Source organism: Carcharhinus amblyrhynchos, chromosome 2 (assembly GCF_965287045.1).
Source record: "Carcharhinus amblyrhynchos chromosome 2, sCarAmb.v2.hapA, whole genome shotgun sequence".
NCBI lineage: Eukaryota > Metazoa > Chordata > Chondrichthyes > Carcharhiniformes > Carcharhinidae > Carcharhinus > Carcharhinus amblyrhynchos.
This window is the reverse complement of record NC_137325.1, coordinates 89,040,044-89,064,997: the sequence shown is the minus strand read 5'-3', so window position 1 is coordinate 89,064,997 and position 24,954 is coordinate 89,040,044. Positions and strand designations below refer to the sequence as shown.

General features: G+C 41.7%; 1 protein-coding gene across 2 annotated transcripts in view; it reads left to right on the top strand.

Annotated features, from left to right (window-relative positions):
• cobl (cordon-bleu WH2 repeat protein) overlaps window positions 1-24,954 on the top strand; it is a 346,895-nt gene that overhangs the window by 245,813 nt on the left and 76,128 nt on the right. For both annotated transcript variants that reach the window (XM_080209130.1, XM_080209137.1), the window contains exons 7-8: window positions 16,807-16,918; window positions 18,536-18,751. In XM_080209130.1, the coding sequence (XP_080065256.1) occupies window positions 16,807-16,918; window positions 18,536-18,751 (328 nt within the window). The remainder of the gene's footprint in view (window positions 1-16,806; window positions 16,919-18,535; window positions 18,752-24,954) is intronic.

The following is a 24,954-nucleotide window of genomic DNA, read 5'->3' as shown; positions in this document are numbered from 1 at the left end:
AGTGAGCCACTGCTCTTGTGCTGATCTGTCATAGGCGGAGATGGGTGTATGCACAGTAGCCCCACACTGCCAGCTTCTTGATCACTGGTCAACTCGATCGCTGGCCATCCCCATGATTCCCGCATCACTGGCATACGGATACACCATCAACTTCTTAGAGGGTTTCCATGGCCCTCCCCTTCTCTCCAGGGGGGGCCGAGCTGCCAGCTCCCTGCTAGTGTGGAGCTATTGTAAACTCCGCTGGAGTGAAACACTCCTGGCAAGGGCGGAGACTCTTATGGACCCTGAGACTTCAGTCGCAGGGCCACTAATAAGATGCTGATTCTAATTTAAATAATTTATTTGATTCCATGCCCATTTTTGGCATGGAGCAGTGATTGAATAGTGGAGCAGACTCGATGAACCGAGTGGCCTAATTCTGCTCCTATGTCTAATGGTCTAGGCTGGGAGAATCACCCCTGAATATTTTAATTTGCAGAATGGGCTGCATCTGTTGTCTCTGTTCTTAAGCCCAACAAATCAGTCTGTCTTTGTGGGGACTATAAACTAACAGTCAATTAGGTCTCCAAACTGAATAGATAATCCATGCCTTGAATCGAAGGTAACAAGCAGCAACATGTTCTCCAAGTTGGACATGAGCTATGCCTATCTCCAGCTTGAATTGGACGACTTCTCCTGAAATTATGTACCGATCAACGTGCATCAGGAATCCTGTGAATATACCCACTTGCCCTTTGTGGTTTCATTAGCGTGTGCTATTTTCTAAAGCATTAAGGAGAACATCCTTCAAGGGCTACTCAAAGTAGTAGTATACTCAGATGCTGTCTTGGTTCAGGGGGCTTCAGAACAGGAACACCTGGCTAACTTAGAAATTTTGCAGAGACTGTCTAGAGTGGGAGTTCACTTGGAGAGGGAGAAATGCATTTTCCCAGTGATTGAAGTAACCTATTAGGCTACCGATTAGATGGCAAGGGACTACATCAGTTAGACGATAAGGTAAAGGCCATCAAGGAAGGACGAAGCCCAAGGAACACCACAGAGTTAAAATTCTTCCTGGGATCAAAAAATTATTATGGAACATTTAACACATACTTTGTTTCCACGTTGATCCTCTTGCATGCCCTGCGATGAAAATACCAGAGATGGTTCTAGGAAGCTCCGCAGGCAAAGGTTTTCTCTGAAGTTAAACATCAGCCACTGCCATCTAACCTTCTAGCCCATTTCGACCCTAAGAATGCTTGGATTTGACTTGGGATGCTTCTCCGTATGGAGTTAGGACATTGTTCTCATATCGCTGGAAAGATGGGACGGAAAGACTCATTGGGTATGTCTCCAAATGCAGAAGCAGGGCAAAGATATTTTCAGATTGAGAAAGAAGGGTTGTATTTGGTGTGAAAACTTTCCACCAAAGCGTCTATGATAGACATTTTTGTAGTTACCAACCATAAACCCTTATTGGGCCTCTTCAAAGAGGACAAGGCAATCCCACCCTGCATTGCCTCTGCTTGGATACAGTGCTGGGCTTTGTTACTAGCAGCCTATAAATATCTTCTGGAACACTGCTCTAAAGGCTGGATCGTTAATGCTGACACACTGAGATGATTCCCATCCTGGATCCTTCACCAACGTTGGAGCAGGTTGTGATGACTGTGTGTCCATTATAAATGGAACTACATATTGGTCGTCCGAAAGTATCAAAAATGAAGATGGCGGTGAAGATTTACGTCTAGTCGCCCGGGATTGTCTGTGACATCATGGACTTGGTGAAGGGATCTGCCTGATGCCAGGAAAATCAAAAACTCCCACCCTCAGCCTCCCTACACCAGTGAGAACAGCCTGGCAGGCCATGGGTGCATGTATGTATGGACTTTGCAGGGCCCATTATGCTTCCATGTTTTTAACCATGGTATACACACACTCCAAGTTATTGGTGTTGCACTGCATGGACTCCATGACTTCTCAGGGCTATGATTCCGAAATTACGACAAAGCTTCAGCATAGGGAACACCAGAAGTCCTAGTTTCCGATAATGGCATGACCTTCACTCACAATGATTTCCAGAACTTAATGCTCTCCAATGGTAACCGACACATCCAAACTGCTTCTTAACACCATCGTCAAATGGACTGACAGAATGGGCAATTCAAACCTTCAAAAATAGCACGAAGAAACCACCAGCAGCCTCCATGGAAACCAAACTGGCACGATTTTTGTTTGATTACAGGACCACACTGCACACAACAGGTCTTGCCCCAGCAGAGCTGTTAATGGGATGACTGCTTCATACCAGATTAAGCCTGCTAATCCCGAACCTGGCAGGGAGAGTGGAGTCCCACTAAGAAACTAAAAAAGAAATTATGATTCTGCAAGGACAGAAAGAACTTTACAAAGCATAATCCAGTTCACGTGAGTAACTTCACGGATGGTCTCAGTTGGATCACTGGGATTGTTACGGAGAAAAGAGGACCAGTATCTTACAAGGTCAAAGTCCAGGGTAAAACCTTAAATAAGCATTTGGACAATTTCAGAGCCAGGGAGTCCATGCCCAGCAGGCCTCATGACTGGCCATGAAGATAGCCACTGCCAGTACCAGCCCTAGTCTCAAAGCTGACTCTGCACTGGTCCCTCCAGATAGTGAAGGTACGGACTTGGAAACGGAAGCTTGAAGTAGTGAGCCTCCAGGCTGAAGTGGAACCTGAGGAGGAACCCACATCGGTAATCCTGCAATATTCTCTCCAGGAACAAAAGTCCCCTGTTTAGTTTACGTCGCTTGAGCCAGCCCTGCCTTCAGATTTCAGACTGACTGCTAAGCAACAGAAAGGAGGTTCTCAAAGTGACGGTGCTGGGAGAGACACAGGCCTAAGTGGGGAGGGATGTTATGATGGTCACGAAGGCTATGGGAAATCTTCGATAGATCTCCTCTTGGGCTTTGTGGAGTACAAGCTTCCTTATTGAGCGAGTGATGGCTCACCCAATAAGAAGCGGTCAGTGTGGATTTTTAAAACTGCTGTTTAGCCCGGACCATTGTTGTTGGTCCTGGGGTATAGAGTGTCTGGCTGTAAGCTGCAGCCACGACCCTTCCCTGTGGTGTACAATACAGGGTGTTGGCGTTGGGAAACTGGCATTTGGCTGAATTACTACAACTTAGTTCAAACCAGTGGGTGATGCAGCATATTTCTGTTGCAGGTGGTCTATGCTCAATTCTATATCTGCTGCTGAAAGGAGTCATTAAATCATCATATTGGTAATAATTTTAACAGAAGAAGAAACAACCGTCATGTTAATTAGAACAATATCGTTTGGTCAAATGATCATTGAGTAGAAGGACAGGGCAGCAGATACATGGGAACACAATCACCTAGAAGTTCCTCACCATACTGACTTTGAAATTTATTGCCATTCCTTCACTGTTACTGGAACTCTCTCCCGAACAGCACTGTGGGTGCACCTACACCACATGGACTCCAGTGACTCAAGAAGGCAGCTCACCATCTCCTTACTAAGGGCAGTTTGCGATGGACAATGAAGCCAGCGAAGCCACAATCCTTTGAATGGATTTAGAAATACTTGCCACAGCATAACCAGCAAGCTTAAAGTAGATAGGCCTGCAACTCCAGGGACTATTTCCTGTTTTCACAACAGAGTATGAGTAAAACCCCAAGAAAAATTGTCATTTGAAATCTGTACCCAAAGACTGGGAGAACCTGTGCGGAATTTAAGGGCCAAGTGTCTAAGGTGATACTTTTGATGAAATCTTGAAACATGTTTATTTTATGATGCAAAATATGGCTAGCAAATTAAGCTGCTTTGTTCAGCAACATTTCTTTCCACTGTTCATTGTTTATTTCATGATAAGATTGATCTCTTGAAAATTAAGTCTCAAAAATTAATATTTTTGTTCATTTTCTAATAGAAGGCTTTGTTATTGAAAGTTATTAACACATTGAGTAAAGATCAGTACAAGATCTGCATCTGGAACTGAATGAGCAAGTCATATCACATTATGGTCTGTAAATGTTCTTTCATAAGATATTGCCGTGTAACAGAAACAGATGTACGTGGTGGTGAATAATGGACAAAGTTGACATCTGTTATTTTCTCAAGAAAATCGATAGAGGTGCACTTAATTTTGAAATAATGTTTTAAGTAGCTTGGGATTTGAATCAGCAGCCAACTACCATTGAACATGAGTTCTACCAATCATGGGAATTGGATCAGTGCAACAGGTCGAACTGGATTTTACAGACTCACTCGTCCTGAAACTGTAAAATCCTGCCCAAGGTCAGTGGATCTTTCCAGCTTGGGTCGCTGTCTGTGTGGATTCTACACATTCTCCCCGTGTCTGCATGGGTTTCCTCTGACAGTCGGAAAGTCATGCTGGTTAGGTGCATTGGCCATGCTAAATTCTCCCTCAGTGAAACAGACAGGCGCCGGAGTGTGGCAACTAGGGAATTTTCACAGTAACTACATTGCAGTGTTAATGTAAGCCTACTTGTGACACTAATGAATAACCTAATTCATCATCAGATTTTTAATTCCAGGTATTTTTTAATTAGTGCAAATTCCACTATCTGTTGTGATGGAATCTGAACCCAAATCCCCAGGCATCACCCTGGGTCTCTAGATTACTAGTCCAGTGAAATATCACAACATCTCCCCAAACATCCATATTATGTCTCCCTTATTATGGTGGGCAGGGAATGCATCAGGGATCTTTTGACTCTTAAGCCTGTTGAGGCTCTTAAGTGGCCAATAAATGTCTACTTAAGTGTCTCAGTCTGCAAGTACGTCCTATTTGCCCAATAGCATTCACTGTGCGAACTACTGCCAGACAAGGAGTATCTCTTTCAGAGTCCCCCTGTGCCTATCGGGGGCAACGCCACCAAAGTCAAAAACCTCCCCCACTAACTCCCTAATTCTTTAACCCAGGCCCGCATCCCCTTTACTGCCTTGCTGGGGTCGCCCAGCGGGGCCCCTCTAAAATTCTGGGCTTACCTCTGAATTTAGTTTCCATGACTTCTTCCTCGGGCACTGGTTTGGCCAGTGTTCAAATCAGTTGCAGCTGGGACAGCAGAGCTGCCATCCAATCAGATTGGCTGATGATTCACAGATGGGGGCAGAAGACCCATTCTGAATCAGTTTATACTGCTTCCTGCATATTATTATTGCAGAGCAGCTGGTTTCGGAGTTGAAATACTCACAGCCAACTTTTCCATTGGGAGTGGGGAATACATCTCCATGATAAATTCCAGCCCATTGTGAATTCTTCATATTGCTTTATGTGGAATGTTATTGTCAATTTCTCAATGATATATCTTTCCAATCAATACTGACGCATCTTAGATGCATTTTATAAGTGCAGCCAACTATATTTATTGCAAAATTGGTTTAAACCATTAAGTTCTGAACAGGCAGATTTTGAAACTTTATTAAAATTCAATGTTATTTCCCTTAAATTTTTAAAAAACATTTTCCTGTCTCTTTGTGTGCAGAGAATGTTACACAACTTGACATTCTGTTGATGACATATTGATAACAATTCCAAATGAGCTTTCAGTCGCAAAGATAAAAGATTCTGGACATAAGAAAAGGGTTCCAATAATCTAATGGTTAAGCAAATTTTCCCTGAAAGCAGCTAAACAACATAGAGCACAAATGCCTTGGGTTTGATTCCTGATGTGCGCTGAGTGAGCTGGCATGGTTCAATACCCCTGAGTTACAGATTAGAAAACTGGTTGGACTGCTCACTTCTACCCATCATAGTATGGTCTGTATTGGAAGAGTGCACATCTGTGAATGTCAGGCGAAGGCTACAGTGCCTACCCTCCTCCTCCCATAACCCCATCCTGCTTCTCCCGTCCCCATAGTTGAACATAATGCTGACAGTCTCTTGGCAAAACTCACAACTGAACAATTCTTAGTCAGGGGAATGTACCCAAGGGTCATCAGCACTGTGATATAATATGCCATATCCCAACAAGTGGGTCACTGCCTTCAGTAAGTGGGAGGAGGGGGAGGAATAAAGGAGTTTGGAATTTCAATAAACTGTGATAATATCATCTTTGTTCGTCTTAATTCATTGTGCTATGAGATCGTGTTCTTTAATGAAATAAAGTCAGTTTTTTGTTACTGTACGTTTTACAGGTGCTGCTGGAATCTTTCTTCAATGAATATTTATAAAATTGTTAAACATTGCTTACGTATTTACAAATACTATTTCTATCTGGGACACTTTTTAATGTATACAGCAACACTTCACTGCAGCTTTAATTTTAATATGGGTAGCGGAGGTGATTACATTGTATTCTGCAGACCAGAGGAAGTGTATTTCTCCACCAAAACAAACATCCTTCGGCCATTATGCTCCAAGAGTTTCAATTCATGTGAAAATATTTGGTGTTACAGTGCAATTTCCTCAGTGGAAATGTGAAATAATAGTAGAATCCAGCATAGAGAGGAAGTCCCAGCTATTGTCGACATTTAAATGACTTGAATGTTTATGGGAATTTTCCTGTCCTATCCTAAACATAACAAAGTTGAGATATCTGAAGATGATTTGAATCCTTTTAATTACTGAATACTTGAATAATGGACACGGCACAAGAAACATTTAAAATATGTTTTTGACTTGTTCTAGTGTTGTTTTATCTGTCTTTTGGCATCAGTTACTTTTTACCTGCATAATCTTTTCTTATTATTTATTCTTAATATATAAAATTAATGAAAACTTTATTGATCTGTATGAATGAGTAACAGTTTTATGTGTATTTGCATCACAAAATTAAAGTTAATGAGTCGTTGTCTTTTCCTTTCTCACAGTTAGACATGGAACGTTATAATTTTTTAAATCCCCCTTCATTCATTGTTCTGTAATGTAAAAAACAGCAGTCATCTATGAGAGACTGCTATGAAGGCTTTCTTTCTCTGTTTTCTAATTCATTCATAGGATGTGGACATTATTGTTAATCATCCTTAGTTATCCTTGAACTGGCCATTTCTAGGCCATTTAAAAGTCAACTACATTGCTGTGGATCTGGAGTCACATGTTGGCCAGACCAGGTAAGGATGGCAGATTTCCTTCCTTAAAGGTAAATTCGTGAACCAGATGGGCTTTTATGACAGTCGAAAATGGTTTTATAGTGATCATTAGACCTCAAATACCAGATTTTTATTGAATTCAAATTTCAACATCGGCCATGGCAGGATTCAAACCCAGGTCCCCAGAATATGAGCTGAGTTTCTGGATTACTAGTCAGTGACAATGCCATCTATGCCATCTCCTCCTCTTATGCTTCTTCCTGCTGGACAACAATTAACTGTACATCTTTAATAACTACTTATAAATGAACAAGTTGCAAATGCTTTATATGTGATCTAAATAACAAGTGTGTTGAAATAAATTATGGGCTATGACACAATCTCAAGTTACTTAGCTTTTACAGTCCATGACCTGTGAGTCTGATTATCATTCAGGCTTGTAAAACAGTCAAAACCAATGGGAATATATATTTGAACACATGTACACACACTATAACACAACACTAACCATTACCTTTATCGGTTACAGCGCTATGCAGGTGATTGAGAAGAAGATTAGTTGGATGTGTTGATCAATCATATGTTACCATCATTAACGACAGAAGTGAAATCCTGTTTTATCAAAACTGGCCCACATTCAAGAACAATTGCTCTGTTCCTACATGCTCAATAAAGAATACAATGACTATTCTGTCCTTATGCTGGAAGCTGGTAGAATAATCAATGTTTAACCAAGGTTGAAGCAATGAACTGAGCTAACATTGCCAATAATTTTTCAGAACAATAAAAACACACAGTACTTTTAACAAGCAAGGCAGTTGTGCACGCATAAATCAAAACCCTGCAGTTGGTCAAAATCTAAAACAAAACAGAAAAGGCTGGAAACAGCAGGTTAATCAGCAGTGAACAGATTGAACAGAATGTCTTTCTCTATCTGTCAGTAAATATTATCAGAGAGGAAAAATAGATGATGGAGAGTACATTATTCACTCAAGTAATAAATGAGAAACATTGAAATAAAGCCTGTATAAGTCTGAGGAAAATGCAAGAGAACCTAGAAAGATCAGGTATGAAATTAGGACAGATTTGTAAATGAGAGTATAACTGAAGCCTTAGTTACTGAAGTCAATAAATATGAATAGCTGATGTGGAACATTACATTTTCCATCATGAGTGTTTCTGTTCCTTTTGAGCATGGCAGCTACTTCAGAAGTTTCCCAAAACTTTCAGAAGCATCAATAAACACTGGGCTATGCAGCTGATTAACTTAAAATAAAAACAAAATATTGTGGATGCAGAGATCTGAAATTAAAAGCAGAAAATTGCAAACTGAGTTAACATTTCAAGTCCAATTTGACTCTCCCGAAGAAGTCACTTTGGATTCAAAACGTTAACTCTGTTTCTGTCTCCACAGAGGTTATGATGTGGGTATGCCGGCGTTGGACTGGCGTAAACACAGTGAAAAGTCTGACAACACCAGGTTTTAGTCCAACCTATTTATTTGATAATATACTCACAAGCTTTCAGGTTAGTCCCTTCGTCAGGTGAATGACGAAGGGACTAACCCGAAAGCTTGTGAGTATATTATCAAATAAATAGGTTGGACTAAAACCTGGTGTTGTCAGACTTTTCACTGTGTCCACAGAGGTTGTCAGACCTGCTAAGTTTTTCCAGCACTCTGAGTAACTTCAATTATTGGCAGAAGTGCATTAAAGGATCTCAGCCTACACTGAAGTTGATAATATTGCTTTAAAGTAATAAGATATAGCAAGACGGTTCCAACTCAGGAACATTCTGCAATCCAGTTACAGTATGACCAGCTCAGTTTAAAATAGTGAGGTATTGCAGTCCTAAAAATTTGTAATGAATAGGGCAGGCAAAAGCAAGCTTACAGAAGAATAAGGGTCTAAGGAGAATATGGAAAAAAACTAGTTTCATAATAATGTGCCAACTCTGAAATGGACAGTGATGAGAGCTAATGAATACTGAAAGGCAAATTGGATCATAAGCTACATTATGAACTCAACTAAGGTGAACTGTAATGGGATAGTGTTTCATCACTGGGGGAGCTTGATTTTCTGAAGCCCTCACAGTCTTGTAGCAGGAAAGAAAAACGGATCAAACAACTTATGTTTTTTTAATTAAAGAACACCATTGACAGAATACAAATCAAAAAGAGAAATCATAGAAACCTTACAGTACAGAAAGAGGCCATTTGGCCCATTGAGTCTGCACCAACCACAATCCCACCCGGGCCCTATTTCCCATATCCCTATATATTTACCCACTAATCCCTCTAGCTACGCATCTCAGGACACTGAGGTCAATTTTTAGCATGGCCAATTAACCTAACCCGCACATATTTGGACTGTGGGAGGAAACCTACACAGACACAAGGAGAATATGCAAACTCCATGCAATGACTCAAGCCGGGAATCAAACCCAGGTCCCTGGGGCTGTGAAGCAGCAGTGCTAACCACTGTGCTACGTTGCTGCCCTTGAGAAGCTAAAGGGGTAACATAAAGTGAACAAAAAACACCTGTGGTCCTAATTGATAGAGAGTACCCAACATGATCCAACTAAGTTAGAATGTCCCAGGGAAGTAAAGATTAAAAGGGGACTTTTTTATGTAAACTAAACAAGAACAGAGCACCCCAGCTAAAAAGGACATTACACTGTAAATGGACAATGGGAGAAATATAAAAAAAAGGAAGACAGCTGAGAGAAGCATAATTGAGATGGAGACTGGAAAATGTGTTTGCTGTGGGATGCAGAAAAAGAAGAGGGATCAATATGGTCGAGAGGTGAAAAGATGCCTATTATTGAGTAAGCTTAATGAAAAAATGATGGATTTAAAGAGCAAAAGAAGTACATTGGTTGGCGTGGGGTCGACGGTGGTGGGTGGGTGGAGGGTGTTTTGAGAGTGAGGGGGGAGCTTTCAACTCTCAATTAATTGTTGGAACTCTACCGTCTCACCTGCCACGGAATTGGAGTCGGCAAGGGGCCAACAATGGAAATGTCCATTGACCTCAGGCAGAAATGTCCAGTTTTGCTCCTCGAGCTAGGCTGTAAAATCCCACCTGTTGTCTGACTGGGATAGCATCAGACCTTGAGGTATAAATGATGTGCAATTGGGAAGAGTTATTATAGGAGAGAAAGCGCTGAATTTACCATAAAATCCTGCCACCGGGGCTGAAATTGGGAACCCACAACATTTCACTCACAGCAACAAATTAAGAGCCTGCTGCTGGGACTGCTGTCCAGTTAATGATGGAGGCCCATCTCCAACTGATACTGATCCAATCAGAGGTCTGGCAACCTCAGCATCACCTGTTGGCTATCATTACAGCTGCATCACTGGTCAGAGGTGCTTCAATGGCAGGGCACCTTTGAAAACAGGTCATTGTGGTTGGAGAAGATGGGTCCTGGCTGCCAGAGGCTCGTACATGTCCAAGTGCTCAGTCATTGATCTCTGATGATAGATTTCAGCAATACCCCCAAGTGACAGGCCTGTGGTCATTGGTTTCTTGCTCCTTCCCTGCATAAATATGGAGAATTATGACCAATTCATCTGCATTTCTCTGGGTTGAAGTCTTGAAATTTATTTATCCTGCCTCTCGTTATTTCCTCATTATGTTTTTACTCGTACTAAATGCAATAAGTTTCTTCAGTTAGTTTATTTTTAAGTTTCTTTGTACTGCTGATATTTTGCCCTCTTCCTCCACGAATAACATGGATTCAAAGCATATATTCAACGAAACCACAATTTCCTTATTGTCTATTGTAATCCTGTCTTCGCACCACATCCTGCCTTACCACTTTCTTCATGTATTTAATATATCTTTGCTGTTAGCTTTCAGTTTTTTTTCATATTCCATTTTTGCACCTTATATTTTTCTATATAAAGATTTGATGCCTTAGAATTCTGCAGCGGTTCTGATCTAACTTTGGTGAAAGAGTAGTAGAAGTCCAAAAGAAGCTGAATAAATATCTATGGGGCTATTTTCTTGGGTCCACTGATCACTGCTGAAAATACAGTGGGAAATTGAGAGAAACTCCATGAACTTTTGAGGCCCATATTTCAACCTTTGTGTCACTTCTGTGTGTGTAGAGGGAAAAAAAAATTGCTCTGAGTTTTGGGTCATAACTGGGCTTGCCACTGATGTCATTTGACTTCATCCTTAATGTCTCCACTCTTGCCTGTCCTTTGCAGCTGTGGCTATTGGGTACTTTGTGAAAAAGCCATCAGTTCAGCTTTGGAATTCTCATATTTGTTCCGAGCTGGGGTCTATTTTATGACCAACTCCTGCTGTAATAATGCACTGAGGTATTCTGCTAGTATGCCACATTAAATACATTTGCACTTCAAATTCAAACTTCTGTTCAAGTTCCTTTGCAAAGGCAGGAAAGTAGGACTTTTTTTGTTTACAGAATCAATCGAGAATTTCTTTTTATTCTCCGGTTATTAATCCTGAACTGTCAGAAATAGGTCATGCGGTAATGTTATGAAGAATATAATTGACTTATGCTTTGTAAAAATGCATTTGGGGATGAAATTTTTGCAGTTTCAGGACTACATTTAATTGACCAAAAGTGCTGAAAATATAAGGATTAATCTTGTGAGAGGAGCTTGAAAACAGGAACAGTAGTAATTGCGACATTCCAACTGATCTGTTAAATGGAAGTTGTGGTTTTAAAGGTTTGTAAGGGAATTACTTGAGATAAGATTGTTAAGAATTGAATTTCCCATAAAGGAAGCAGTAAGCCATAACAAATGACTTCCACGACTATTGTTTTGATACACAAGAGTGCAATGAAAGATGTATTATTTTGTTGGATTTTGGCTTTCTACGTTTTGGCAAACAAGTAGTTCGTTCACAGAACAAAAATCATTTGTTTTTGTAAAATCTGGACCAAGATTCATGTTTTCTAATCTTGTTTGAACTTACAAAGGGTGCCACCCTAATTGATTGAACAGACTACTGAACAAATCCACTGAACTCTATTCAACATGACTGAAATTTGGAGTTCTTATACAGCTGAAGAAAAAAGCATCTGCATTTTTTTAAAATGAGCTATTTTATGCAAGGAGGGAGACTGCTATAAATGCCATTCAAACAATGAGTGGCTTGGGGCACACGTGCAGTGAGGCAAACCAAATGTGACTGTTTTTCCCCTTATTAAGGGAGAGTGTCTCGTCATATTGAGATGTTCCTTCTAGTGCTCTGGTTAAGAACTGATGAAATGCAATGTCAGCAGGGACTTGCAGCCTGGAGGTTCAGACCTTTAGTCATCTGGTTGGGAAGTAGGCACCCTACCATCTGCTCTTATAGAGCACCCTGATGAAAACAAGTTTCAACATTGTTAAATTTGTTGTGCATGACATCATTCTCTTTCACTTTGATAATGAACCATGCTTGAGTTTTTTAATGATTTTTTTTATGAGAGGCTGTCCAAGTTCTCAGGGTGTTCAGTACCATGTAGTGTAACCCCCTCTTGTGGGTGGTCTGGTTTGTTTTTAATTGAAGGACTGATTAACTTTCTTTTTTGGCACAGAATACTCATTGTGTGATGTGGTGCTGTGCCAATCTTGGTTCGATTTGCCAAGCTTTATTAAGCTGTGTGGATTGTCGACACAAGAGAAATATTTTCAGTTTGATGTTGCACAAAAATAAATTAATTTATCAGAATAGCTTTTTAAAATTTCATACATAGGAGCTGTGTGTTGCTCACAGGGCCGGTACTTATTGCCCATCCCTAATTGCTCTTGAGAAGGTGGGGGTGAGCTGCTCTCTTGAATCACTGTAGTCCACCTTGTGCAGGTATATCCACAGTGCTGGTGGATAGGGAATTTCAGGATTTCTGTTCAGTGACAGTGGTAATGTAGTTTCAAGTCAAAATAGTTGTGGTTTGGAGGGTAATTTGCAGGCAGTGCTGTTCCCATGTGTCCGCTACCCTTATCTTTTTAGATGGTGGAGACCGTGAGTTTAGAAGGTGCTATTGATGGAGCCTTGATAGGCTTGATACTGTAGTGTATCTTGTTGATTATACACACTGTTGCAACTGTGCATCCACAATAAAGGGAGTGATGAATGGAGATGTGTGAGGTGGTGGGTGGCATGTCAATAAAGCAGGCTACTTTCTTCCACAAGACATTGAGCTTCTTGAGTGCTGCTGGAGTTGCTCTCAAACAGGTAAATAGGAAGTATTCCATCATGACTTGTTCCTTGTAGATGATGAACAAGCTTTGGGCAGTCAAGGGGTAAGTTACTTGCACAGAATTCTTAGCTAGAACCACAGAAATAATAAAGCACAGAAGGAGGCCATTCAGTTCATCTTATCCATGCTTGCTCAAAGACACCCAGGTGTCCTTTCTAATCCCATTTTTCTGCACACACCCCATAGCCCAGTAACAACATTCTAATAAATCTTCTCTGCTTTCTCTCTCCAGCGCAATTACATCCTTCCTGTAATGTGGTGATCAGAACTGCACACAATAGTCCAGTTGTGTCTCACCAATGTCTCATACAGTTCCATCATTATATCCTTACTTTTGCATTCTATATCTCTGCTAATGAAGGAGAGCATTTTATACACCTTCTTTATAACCATACCTACCTGTATTGTTACCTTTAAGGACTTGTACACTTGCATGTCAAGATCTCTCACTTCACCTACCCCTCTCCGTATATTCACGTTTGTTGTTCATTCACTTTTACTTTGTGACCTCCCTAAATATATTACCTTACATTTATCAGAGCTGAACTCCACCTGCCACTTTTCTGCCCACTCTACCAATCTATTTATACAATTTTGGAGCCTCTCCACTAATCACTACACAGGCAATTTTTGTGTAGTTTTCAAATTTCCCTATCGTGCCTCTAAGGTCAAGTCCAAATTGTTAACATGTAAACAAACAGCGGGGATCCCATCACCGAGCTCTCCGGAACACCACTTGAAATAGTTTTCCATTCGGTTGGTTAACTAACAGAAAGTGAAGAGTGGGGATAAATGGATGTTTTTCTGGTTGGTGATAGTGACTAGTGGCGTGCCTCAGGGATCAGTATTGGGAACCGCAATTGTTTACAATTTACACGGATGATTTGGATTTAGGAACCAAGAGTAGTGTGTCAAAATTCGCAGATGACACGAAGATGAGTGGCAGAGCAAAGTGTGCAGAGGATGCTAAAAGTCTGCAAAGGGATATAGATAGTCTGAGTGAGTGGGCGAGGGTCTGGCAGATGGAGTACAAGTTGTTAAATGTGAGGTCATCCATTTTGATTGGAATAACAGCAAAATGGACTATTATTTAAATGGTAAAAAATTGCAGCACGCTGCTGTGCGAAGGGACCTGGGTGTCCTTGTGCAAGAATCACAAGGAGTTGGTTTGCAGGTGCAGCAGATAATTAAGAAGGCAAATGGAATTTTGTCCTTCATTGCTGGAGGGATGGAGATTAAAAACAGTGAGGTTATGTTGCACCTGTATAAGATGCTGGTGAGGCCACACCTGGAGTACTGTGTATGGTTTTGGTCTCCTTATTTGAGAAAGGATATACTGGCACTGGAAGGGGTGCAGAGAAGATTCAGTAGGTTGGCTCAGGAGTTGAGAGGGTTGACTTATGAGAAGAGACTGAGTACACTTGGGCTATACTTACTGGAATTCAGAAGAATGAGGGGAGATCTTATAGAAGTGTATAAGATTATGAAGGGAATAGGTAAGATAGAAGCAGGGAAGTTGTTTCCACTGGCAGGCGAAGCTAGAACTAGGGAGCATAGCCTCAAAATAAGGGGGAGCAGATTTAGGACTGAGTTGAGGAGGAATTTCTTCACACAAAGGGTTGTGAATCTGTGGAATTCCTGCCCAGTGAAGCAGTTGAGATTACTTCATTGAATGTTTTTAAAGCAAGGATAGATAAATTTTTGAACAGTAAAGGAATTAAGAGTTATCATGAGCGGGTGGGTAAGTGGAGCTGAGTTCACAAAAAGATCAGCCATGATCTTACTGAATGGTGGAGCAGCTCGAGGGGCCAGAAGGCCTACTCCTGCTCCTAGTTCTTACGTTTTTATGTTCTTATTCACAAGGGCAGCCTTCAACCATTACCCGTTGTTTTCCGTTACTCAGCCAACTTTGGATTCAATTTGCTACATTATCCTGTATCCAATGGGTTTTTACTTTTTGACCAGTCTGCCATGTGGGGCCTTGTTAAATACTTCACTAAATTCCATTTAGACAACATCCATAGCAATATCTCATTGATCCTCCTCATCACGTCCTCAAATAATTCAAACTCCTACTTTTGCAGTCATTCTATTTACATTAAATTCCTGGTCAGTGGTGATCCACAAGAGTGTAATGGTAGGGATTCAGTGATGGTAATGCTCTTGAATGTAAAGGGGAATTGGCTAAATTCTCTGGTTGAAGATAGCCATTGCTTGGCACTTATACAGCACAAATGTTGACACTCATCAACCCAAGCCTCAGTGTTGTCCAGGTCTTGCTGCATGTGGTCACAGAACTGCTTCAGTATCTAAGGAGTCAGGAATAGTACTGAATATTGTGGAATTATCTCAGTTTCTGGTCTGATAACAAAGAATACGTCTTTGAGGAAACAGCTCAAGGTGATGAGATTGTGGGCACAACATTGATGGATTCTTCCAGTGATGTCCTGCGGCTGAGCTGATTGGCCTCCTACAACCACAGCCATCCTCCTTTCTACTAGGTATGACTCCAGTCAATGGAGAGTTTTCTCCTGATTCCCAGTGACTTCAGTTTTGCCAGGGTTCCTTGATGGCATACCCAGTCAAGAGCTGCCTTGAAGTCAAGAGCAGTCATCTCACATCACCTATTTTGTTTATATTTGGACCAAGTTTTTTCATCACCTGCTGCTGACACAGAATAAGAGAAGTGTCCTTCTGGACCTAAAACAGCTTGGTGAGTACTGGTCCTGCTGAGCCATTCCTAGGGCCACTTCTTCCAGACTAAATACCGTTGTGACACATGCATGTGGACATGCACAGGGAAAGTGATGTGGAGTTTAGGACATTGGCTATAAGATATGACTTTGTTCAGGCTGCTTCTTGACAAGTGGGACAGCTTCTCCAATTGTGGTACAAGTCCCCAGATGACCGGGTAAGTTCTGCTTTGTTGATTACACTGCTTATGTCAAGTAGACTGGTGCCATCCTGTTTTACTCTTATTTGATTTTTCAAAAGCAGTTTGATTCACTTGAGTGGTTTGCTAGGTAATTTCAAAAGGCAATTAAGAATAAACCATGGTGTTGTAGGTCTGGATTCAAATGAAGACTGGACTGAATCAGGATGGCAGATATCTAGAAGGGTTTTTCTGGAAATCTAGTAGTAGTTCCAATATTATCGTTACTGAGACTGACATTTTAATTCCAGATGTATTAATCAATTGAACTTAAATTTCCCCAGCTACCATGATGGGATTTAAACTCATGTTACTGGTGCATTAGCCTGGGACGCTGGATTACTAATCCAATAATAACATTATCAATATATTATCTGTTCCCATTATGTAATCTTTACAATGTAAGAGAGTTTAGGAGCATGAAATTAACTTGTAGATACTGGGTGGAATATGTTACTTCGTAAATAATAAATTCTAAACTGATCTATTTTTATGGACAACATTATTGACATTATTTACAAAGCTGGGAACTGGAGTAAAATTGCATGTATGGATTTCAAACTGGATCATATACAATGTCAGAATATTTAATGTCATATTTTCTATTTGATGTGTAGACTGGTGCTGAATCCCTAAATTCTACTCAGAAAAAACGACGTGCTCCATCCCCACCACGTCGTATGCCAAATACATTAGATGGGACAGAGTTTGAGAAGAGCAATACCTTTGGTAAGTGGCAGCGACTTCTTCTGTTCAGTCCAGATTTTTAGCACTTTTTTGAGGTGCACGATTCTGCTCTAATTGTTGGGACGTCAAATGAAAACTAATAGCTCTTTGATCGAGTGTTACTGGTGAATGAGTACAATCTAAAAAGTAAACTGGTGAGCTTACTTTAATTTCTGAATGAAGCATCATCATTTAAATCAGGTAATAAAGTAAATCTTAGTGAGTCAGCTATGCATATCTCTACTTTTAGCTACGTTAACTATTAACATGTATAATGAGCCAGTTATATTGCAGTTTCTGAATTTTTAGAATGTAGTTTGCAAAAACTGCACAATTGTGAATCCAAGTCACTGGCATGTGGGCACTTTGAAGTTTGGCAAGCTTTAGAAGGGAGCATTAACACCATTGAGTCTTTACAAAGGTTGCATTATAACTGCAACATGCAAGTTTTTATAATTGACTCTTGCTGACGTTAAAAATGTCACTAGCATATTCATTATCGACAAGTTGTGCTCTGCAAGTGCCCTTTAAGTCCACAAGTACAGATCTTCATGTTGTTGGAGTACAGAGCAGACTGCATTAACTTTGTTCTGCTTACGAAAGATAACTCGTCAATCTCAAATTAGTGTCTTCAGCATAAAGGTACAATTGTTGTTTATGATGTGTTGCAAAGATTGAATTATCAATACATGTTAATCCAAGCAATACAAAAATTTAACCATATCAAGTACACTGTTATGGTAAATTCAGTTGTGTCACTGCTGATTTGTCACTACAGTGTACATTAAAAACAAAAAGTGTTGGAAATATTCAGCAGATCAGGCGGCATCTGTGGAGGGGGAAATAAGATTAAGATTTCAGGTTGTGATCTTTTATCACAACTGGAAAAAGTTAAGAGATGTAGCAGGTTTTAAGTAAGTACAAAGGCAGGAAAAGAGGCAATAAGAAGGAAAGACAAAATGTCAGGTCTGTGATAGTGTGGAAGGCAGAAGAGATTAGATGACAAAAGGGATGATGGTGCAAAGCAAAACTGGATACTAATGGAACAAGCAAATAAACAAAAGATGGGTCTAGAGGAGCTGTAATGGCAGAACCAGAATCATTATCAATAGCTGCTGTCTGACAAAAACAAAGGTGGAAATTATGATCTGTAACTATTGACTTCATGTTGAGTCCAGAAAGTTGTGGAAGGTTTAATTGAAATCTGCAATGCCATTCCTCAAGTTTACTCTCAGATTCACTGGAATAACATAGATGGCCACCAGCAGGGAGGTCAGAGAGGGATACATCAAGTAGCACATCTCTAAAATGTATTGAGATGGGGGAACTACAGACAAGCCTGCTGCTAACATTTCTCTCTGCCTCCAATCAACAGGTAAATGCAGGTCATTGCATGACTGGTTTTGAACATACCTACAATGAAATTATTGTTATAAAACTGTACCAATCGTGAATTATTGCTAATGTTCTGATTATGTTGCTGAGAGCCTTGGTTATATTTACTTAATACTGTTTTTGTCTCTTTTCCTCAGTTTGTGTTAAAATGTTGTATCAGATTGCTAGAGGCTCACCATTATATACCCCAGACATACTTATTACCCTACTTAATCCCCTATCTAGGTATTGCTGGACGTCAGGTGCCACTTAAGCCTCCAAGAGCTGCATCGCCAGTGTCAGGCAAACCACGTAGTCCACCCCAGTTAACGATTCCTCCTCCCCCACCATATCCACCTTCTGCAGATATTGAGATTACCAACCAGCCAGGAATGTCACCAGAGTATGGTTTCACTAACACGGTGCCTGATGTTACTGAACATGGTGAATCGATGCCTGAATGTAGGTCCTCTAAAAAGTACATTCTATCTTCTATATCTTAACAGATCGATCATATGTTAAGACTTAGTAGTTCTCTAGTTTACATCAGCCATTTCCAAACTTTCTTCTACACATATCAAACTTAGGAACTTGCTTTTTCCAAATAAGCAATAGTTTTATTGTCTATTCTTTCAGTGAAATATTATCAACAAAATGGTGTGGTGGGTATTTTGTTAACTCTGCTTGCAAAAACATTTCAACTTGCAAATATGACATGAGTCATACATCAGAAACATGAATATATCTTTGAAAGGTGAAGCAGGGAGTGGGGACTTCCATTAATCATTGGGCATCCCTCTCTAAAACTTGATGTGTAAGATGAAAACTATTTTTGAGAAGACCTGCCATATTAAGTGCCAGTCAGCAGTGGTGGGTCTCCCTAAGGTCAAGAACCCCAGGGGTGGATATGCTATTCTCCCAGAGCTTCCAGCCTATTCGAGGTTGGCAATCCGACCAGGGAGAGACAGTGGCTTCTGCAGGTACTTTACCCACCTGAGACCCAAGATCATCACAGACCAGTGCACGAGCAAGTGAATGATAGCAGGAGTATCACAGCATGGTTGTAACAGAGGAGGGGTGTCAGCAGCAAGGATTGCCTTGTTCCTGCTACTGGGTCCCCTGATCTGGCACTGAATGCCTGACACGAGGGACCCTCCCCAGAAGCCTGCATATTTCCAGGCTCCCCACATAAAGCGTTTCCCCTCTGTGGCTGGATGAATGCCAGCAACGGTGAAGTGAGGCCTTTAAATGGGCAGGTGCACCCTCCCCTCCTCCCATCCACCCAGCACCTTCCCACCTCATTAAATGCCAAACTCACCACAGGGAGGGAGAGTCTAGAACAAGGGGACACAGTCTGAAAATAAGAGATCCCCCATTTAAGACAGAGGTGCAGAGAAATCTTTCTCTGTCTGGAACTCTCTTCCCCAGACAGCAGTGGAGGAAGGCTCATTGAGTAATTTTTAAGGCTGAGTTGGGGACTCCAAGGTTATGGGGACTGGACAGGGAAGTAGGGTTGAGGCCACAATCAGATCAACCATGATCTTATCAAATGGAGAAGCTTGAAGAGTTAAATGACCTACTCCTGTTCATATTCATATGTTTGTACCTTCATAAATATTTTTCCTCAAGCTTACCACAACAGACATTGGGAGCAAAAAAGCAGCATATCCTTCAACTTCTGCACCTAATCTCACAAAATTCCCACCTTTTACACTTTGGCTATGATGCACAGCTTTTATGACACCCTTGTGCGTCAGCTGAAACTTTTTAACCAACTTGTTAAGCCACACCCAGGTTACAAGAGCACACATATTCCTGCACACAGTAATAAATCATTTATTCAGGCAATCACTTGCAACAAATATATATACCTAACTGCCATTGATAGGCTACCACTGACAGGTTGTTTCTGTTTATTAGCTTGCAGTTGGAATTCAGACGTTAAATTAAATTTCAGTTTGGGAAATACTCACCAATGCTTGATAAGAATTTCCATTCCTGCCAATTTTCCCACTTTTGGTAGATAGGATTTTGAGAATCGGGATGTAAGTTATTTTCTGCAGAATCCCCAACCTCTGATCTGGCCTTATAGCCATGTTATTTCTATATCTGGTCCAGTTAAGTTTCTGGTCAATGGTGCCACTGTAAAACTTTGATGGTGGGCTACTCAGCAATGGTATTGCCATTGAATGTCAAGGGAAGGTGGTTAGATGTTACCTTGGAGATGGTTATTGCCTGGTATATGTGTGCCATGAATGTTACTTACTACTTATCAGCTCAAGCCAAAATGTTGTTCAAGTAATAATGTGTCTGGGCACAGCTTGCTTCATTACCTAAGAAGTTGTGTATGGAACTAAAAACTACAATCGCCAGTTAATATCCACACTTCTGACCTTACGATGGAGGGAAGATGATTGATGAATCAGATGAAGGTGGTTAGGTTTATGACACTACCCTGAGGAACTCCTGAGCTGCCAGCACTCTCCTGGGGTTGAGGTGATTGACCTCCATCAACAACAATCATCTTTCTTTGTGTAAGGTATAACTCCAACAAATAGAAAGCTTCCCCCAGATTCCGTTGCTGTTAAGGGCAGTAACTCTCACCTCCCTTCTTAATCTTAACTTTTTTGTTGTTGTTTGGTGAGGGTTGTAATGAAGTTTGCAGTTATGTGGCATTGGACAGAACACAGACAGTGGTATTGGACAGAACACAGATTGAACACAAGAACGCAGGTAATTGTAAGCAAGTGTTTCTGGATATCATTGTTGATTGCATCTTCCATCACTTTGCTGAAGTTTTAAGAGTAGACTGATATGGTGATAATTTTCTGGATTGGATTTAATGGATAGGATCCAGGTGATATTCCGCTTTGTTGGATAGATGTCAGTGTTGTAACTGTACTGGAATAGCTTGGCTCAAGGTTACAGCTGGTTCTGGATCACAAATCTTCAGTACTGCAGGTAGGAAGTTGTCAGGATCTTTGCTGTATCCAATGTGTCAGCTGATGGTGGATATAAGAACATAAGAACATAAGAAATAGGAGCAGGAGTAGGCCATCTAGCCCTTCGAGCCTGCCCCGCCATTCAATAAGATCATGGCTGATCTGTCGTGGCTCAGTTCCACTTTCCCGCCCTCTCCCCATAACCCTTAATCCCCTCTCTTATCAAGAACCCATCAACCCGCTTCTTAAAAATATTTAGCGAGGCAGCCTCCACCACTTCAACGGGCAGAGAATTCCAGAGATTCACCACCCTTTGAGTGAAGAAGTTCCTCCTCAACTCCGTTCTAAACTGCCTCCCCTTTATCTTGAGGCTGTGCCCCCTAGTCCTACTGTCTTTTTTGAGCGGGAAGAGTCTCTCCACCTCTATCCTATCCATCCCATTTATCATCTTATACGTCTCAATGAGATCTCCCCTCATTCTTCTAAACTCTAACGAGTACAAGCCTAGTTTATTCAGCCTCTCCTCATAGCCCAACCCCCTCAACTCCAGCATCAGCCTAGTAAACCTCCTCTGCACTCCCTCCAAGGCCAAAATATCCTTGCGCAGGTGCGGCGCCCAAAACTGCACACAGTACTCCGGCTGCGGCCTCACCAATGCCCTATACAGCTGCAGCAAGACCTCCCTACTTTTATATTCAATCCCCCTCGCTATGAAGGCCAGCATCCCAGTCGCCTTCCTGACCACCTGCTGCACCTGCAAGCTGGGTTTTTGCGACTCATGCACAAGGACCCCGAGGTCCCTCTGCACCGTCGCCTGCTGCAGTTTTTCGCCACGCAAGTAATAGTTCTTCCTACCATTCTTCCTACCAAAGTGGACCACCTCACACTTGCCAACATTAAATTCCATTTGCCATTTCCTGGCCCATTCGCCCAGCCTATCTAGATCCTTCTGCAGACTCTCCACACCCTCCGCACAATTTGCCTTTCCCCCAATCTTGGTGTCATCAGCAAATTTCGACACCCTACACTCGGTTCCCTCCTCCAGATCATCTATATAAATGGTAAATAGCTGAGGCCCCAGCACCGACCCCTGGGGCACCCCACTAGTCACCAACCGCCAATCCGAATAGCACCCATTGACCCCCACTCTCTGCCCCCTATTTGACAACCAATCCTCTATCCACGCTAACACCCTACCCCCAACTCCATGTCCCCTGACCTTCTGCAATAACCTCTTGTGAGGTACCTTGTCAAACGCCTTCTGGAAATCCAGAAAGACCACATCCACCAGCTCTCCTCCATCCACTGCCCTAGACACATCCTCATAGAACTCCAGTAAATTTGTCAGACACGACTTCCCTTTAATGAAACTGTGTTGCGTCTGCCCTATCAAGCAATTCCCTTCAAGATGCCTCGCAATTTCCTCCTTAATGACGGATTCTAACATTTTACCTACCACAGACGTTAAACTAACCGGCCTATAATTCCCCGCCTTTTGCCTGGCACCCTTCTTAAACAACGGTGTAACATTAGCCGTTTTCCAATCTTCCGGCACTTCCCCGGAATCCAGCGACGTCTGGAAAATAACCACCAAGGCATCCACTATAACCTCCGCCATATCATGTGTATCAGCTGTTGCTCTGCTGATAGCAGTCTCGTCTCTGAGTTATAAGCTTCTGGTTTCGAGTCCCACTCCAGGGCTTAAGCAGTAAAGCCAATGCTGAAGCTCTAGTGCAAAACTGACTGAGGGAGTTCCTGGATGGGATTTACGGCTGCGCTCGCCCCAAGGTTGGAAAATCCTATCTGAGGTCAATAGACCTTTATATGGTCCATGTCCCGCCACTACAATTCCCGTGACCACCCCCCCCCTCTTTTAAGATGAGATTTTAAACTTAAGTGCCATCTTGCTGCTTCAGATGGATCTAAACGATGTCATGGCAAAAATTCAAAGAAGACCAGGGGAGTTACCCCTGATTCCTGTCCTGGCCAATTTTTATCCGTCAATCAATACCACAAAAACAGATTATCATCATTAACACATTGCTGTTTGTGGGCACTTACTGTGCATAATCTAGCTGCTGTCACCCATACACTGCGACAGTGAGTACACTTCAAAACCACCAACTCCATTGACAGTAAATTGCTTCGGGATGTCTACTGTATGCCATTGCCACCATCTCTGATCAACCTGTCCTGCAGATGGGACAGGACATACTGTGGAAGGGTTGGCTGAGTCTGGGACATTGACCATAACGTATTATTTGATGAGGGTAACAATGTCAGGCTGGTGCTCTCCCAGTTTTGGCACAAATCCCCAGATGTTAGTGAGGAGGACTGGGCTGGTGTATTTTTGTCCTTGTTGGACACTGTATCCAGGTCCACAGGGCCAGAATCCTGGCATTAACTATCTTGGCCAACTGCTCCACTGCCTTCTGAGGTCATGTTTTACGGCCCCCTGAAATAAGAAGACCTGTCCTGACCAGCCAAGCTTCTGCATTAAGACCTCCATTATGGCTTCCAGGAACTGTTGGCACGTTCTGTGGGCCACTGCACCGTTGTTGTAATTTCCTTCTGGTCTTCTACCCTTCTAACAATTCTACTTTCTGCTTCAGCCAGAATGTGTTTCACCTTGAGGAAGTGCAGTTTGGCTTTAAATTGTGCAGATTAGCTGTAAGTAGTGCTAGCCTTGCACAAATTTGAGCCCCATGCTGTGACATGCAGGCATTCACCATGCAGCAGCATGTTCAGCGCTGGCCTGAATAACGCAATCGTTATTATTAACAGCTGCAGAATGTTTATGTGATGCCCACATCACTTTGAACATGCAAGAAGTAAATTGCACACTGTAATCCCTGTACCCGATTTTGGCAGCTTTCCAGTTTAGTCTCCATAATGTCACACTAGCTGATAGTTCAAGGATATTGCATGACAGTTCTCTTTCATTCAAAGGCTCACCTATTTTGAACAACAAGTATGTTTGTCTTCATTATCAAAATATTTTGTGGCCTTGAAACAATCATTGCAGAAATTTGAAAAATCCGAACATTTTAACTGCACAAGAAAAACTGCTGTGATTGTTTCTTTACAAAATTTCTGTAAATATTTTTTCAAAAGTACAAACGACCAACAAAAATACCCAGATTAATGGCAGATTGGGCTGAATTTTCCCAGTTCATTGAAATTGAGCTGAGAGTTAGGATGACCGGCAATATGGTTGAGGACATTCCCAAAAAGGTCTGTGCCTAACCAGCTTCTATCTCAAAACATAGGGTGGGATTTTCCATCCCACCCCATGGCGTGTTTTGCAGAGGTTGGTGGTTGGATCTCCTGGACTTACTGCTATCAATGGCCTTTCCCACTGTCTGCACCCTCTGCTGCTGGGGAATCTGTAGCGGGCACTCACTGTTGGCAGAACAAATTAATCCCACCAACAGGAACAGCCAGAAAGTCTTCCAATTCAACATCAGTTGTGATTCTGCCATTGTGCTAAGAACTTCACTAAAAAACAATTTAAGGTTATCAATCAGACTCACCGTGTAGCTCACTTGCTAGAAGTTACACATGTTATTTACACACAGAGCCATGTCCTTTGCAGACAAAAGGACTGTGTCCACGCATTGTGCCTTTTTCAACTAAACAGAAGCTTGGGTTTGCCATTTCATTGGTTCATTCCCCATGGCAATGCCCTGACCAATCAGAGTTCACCTACCTGGTTTGAGTTTG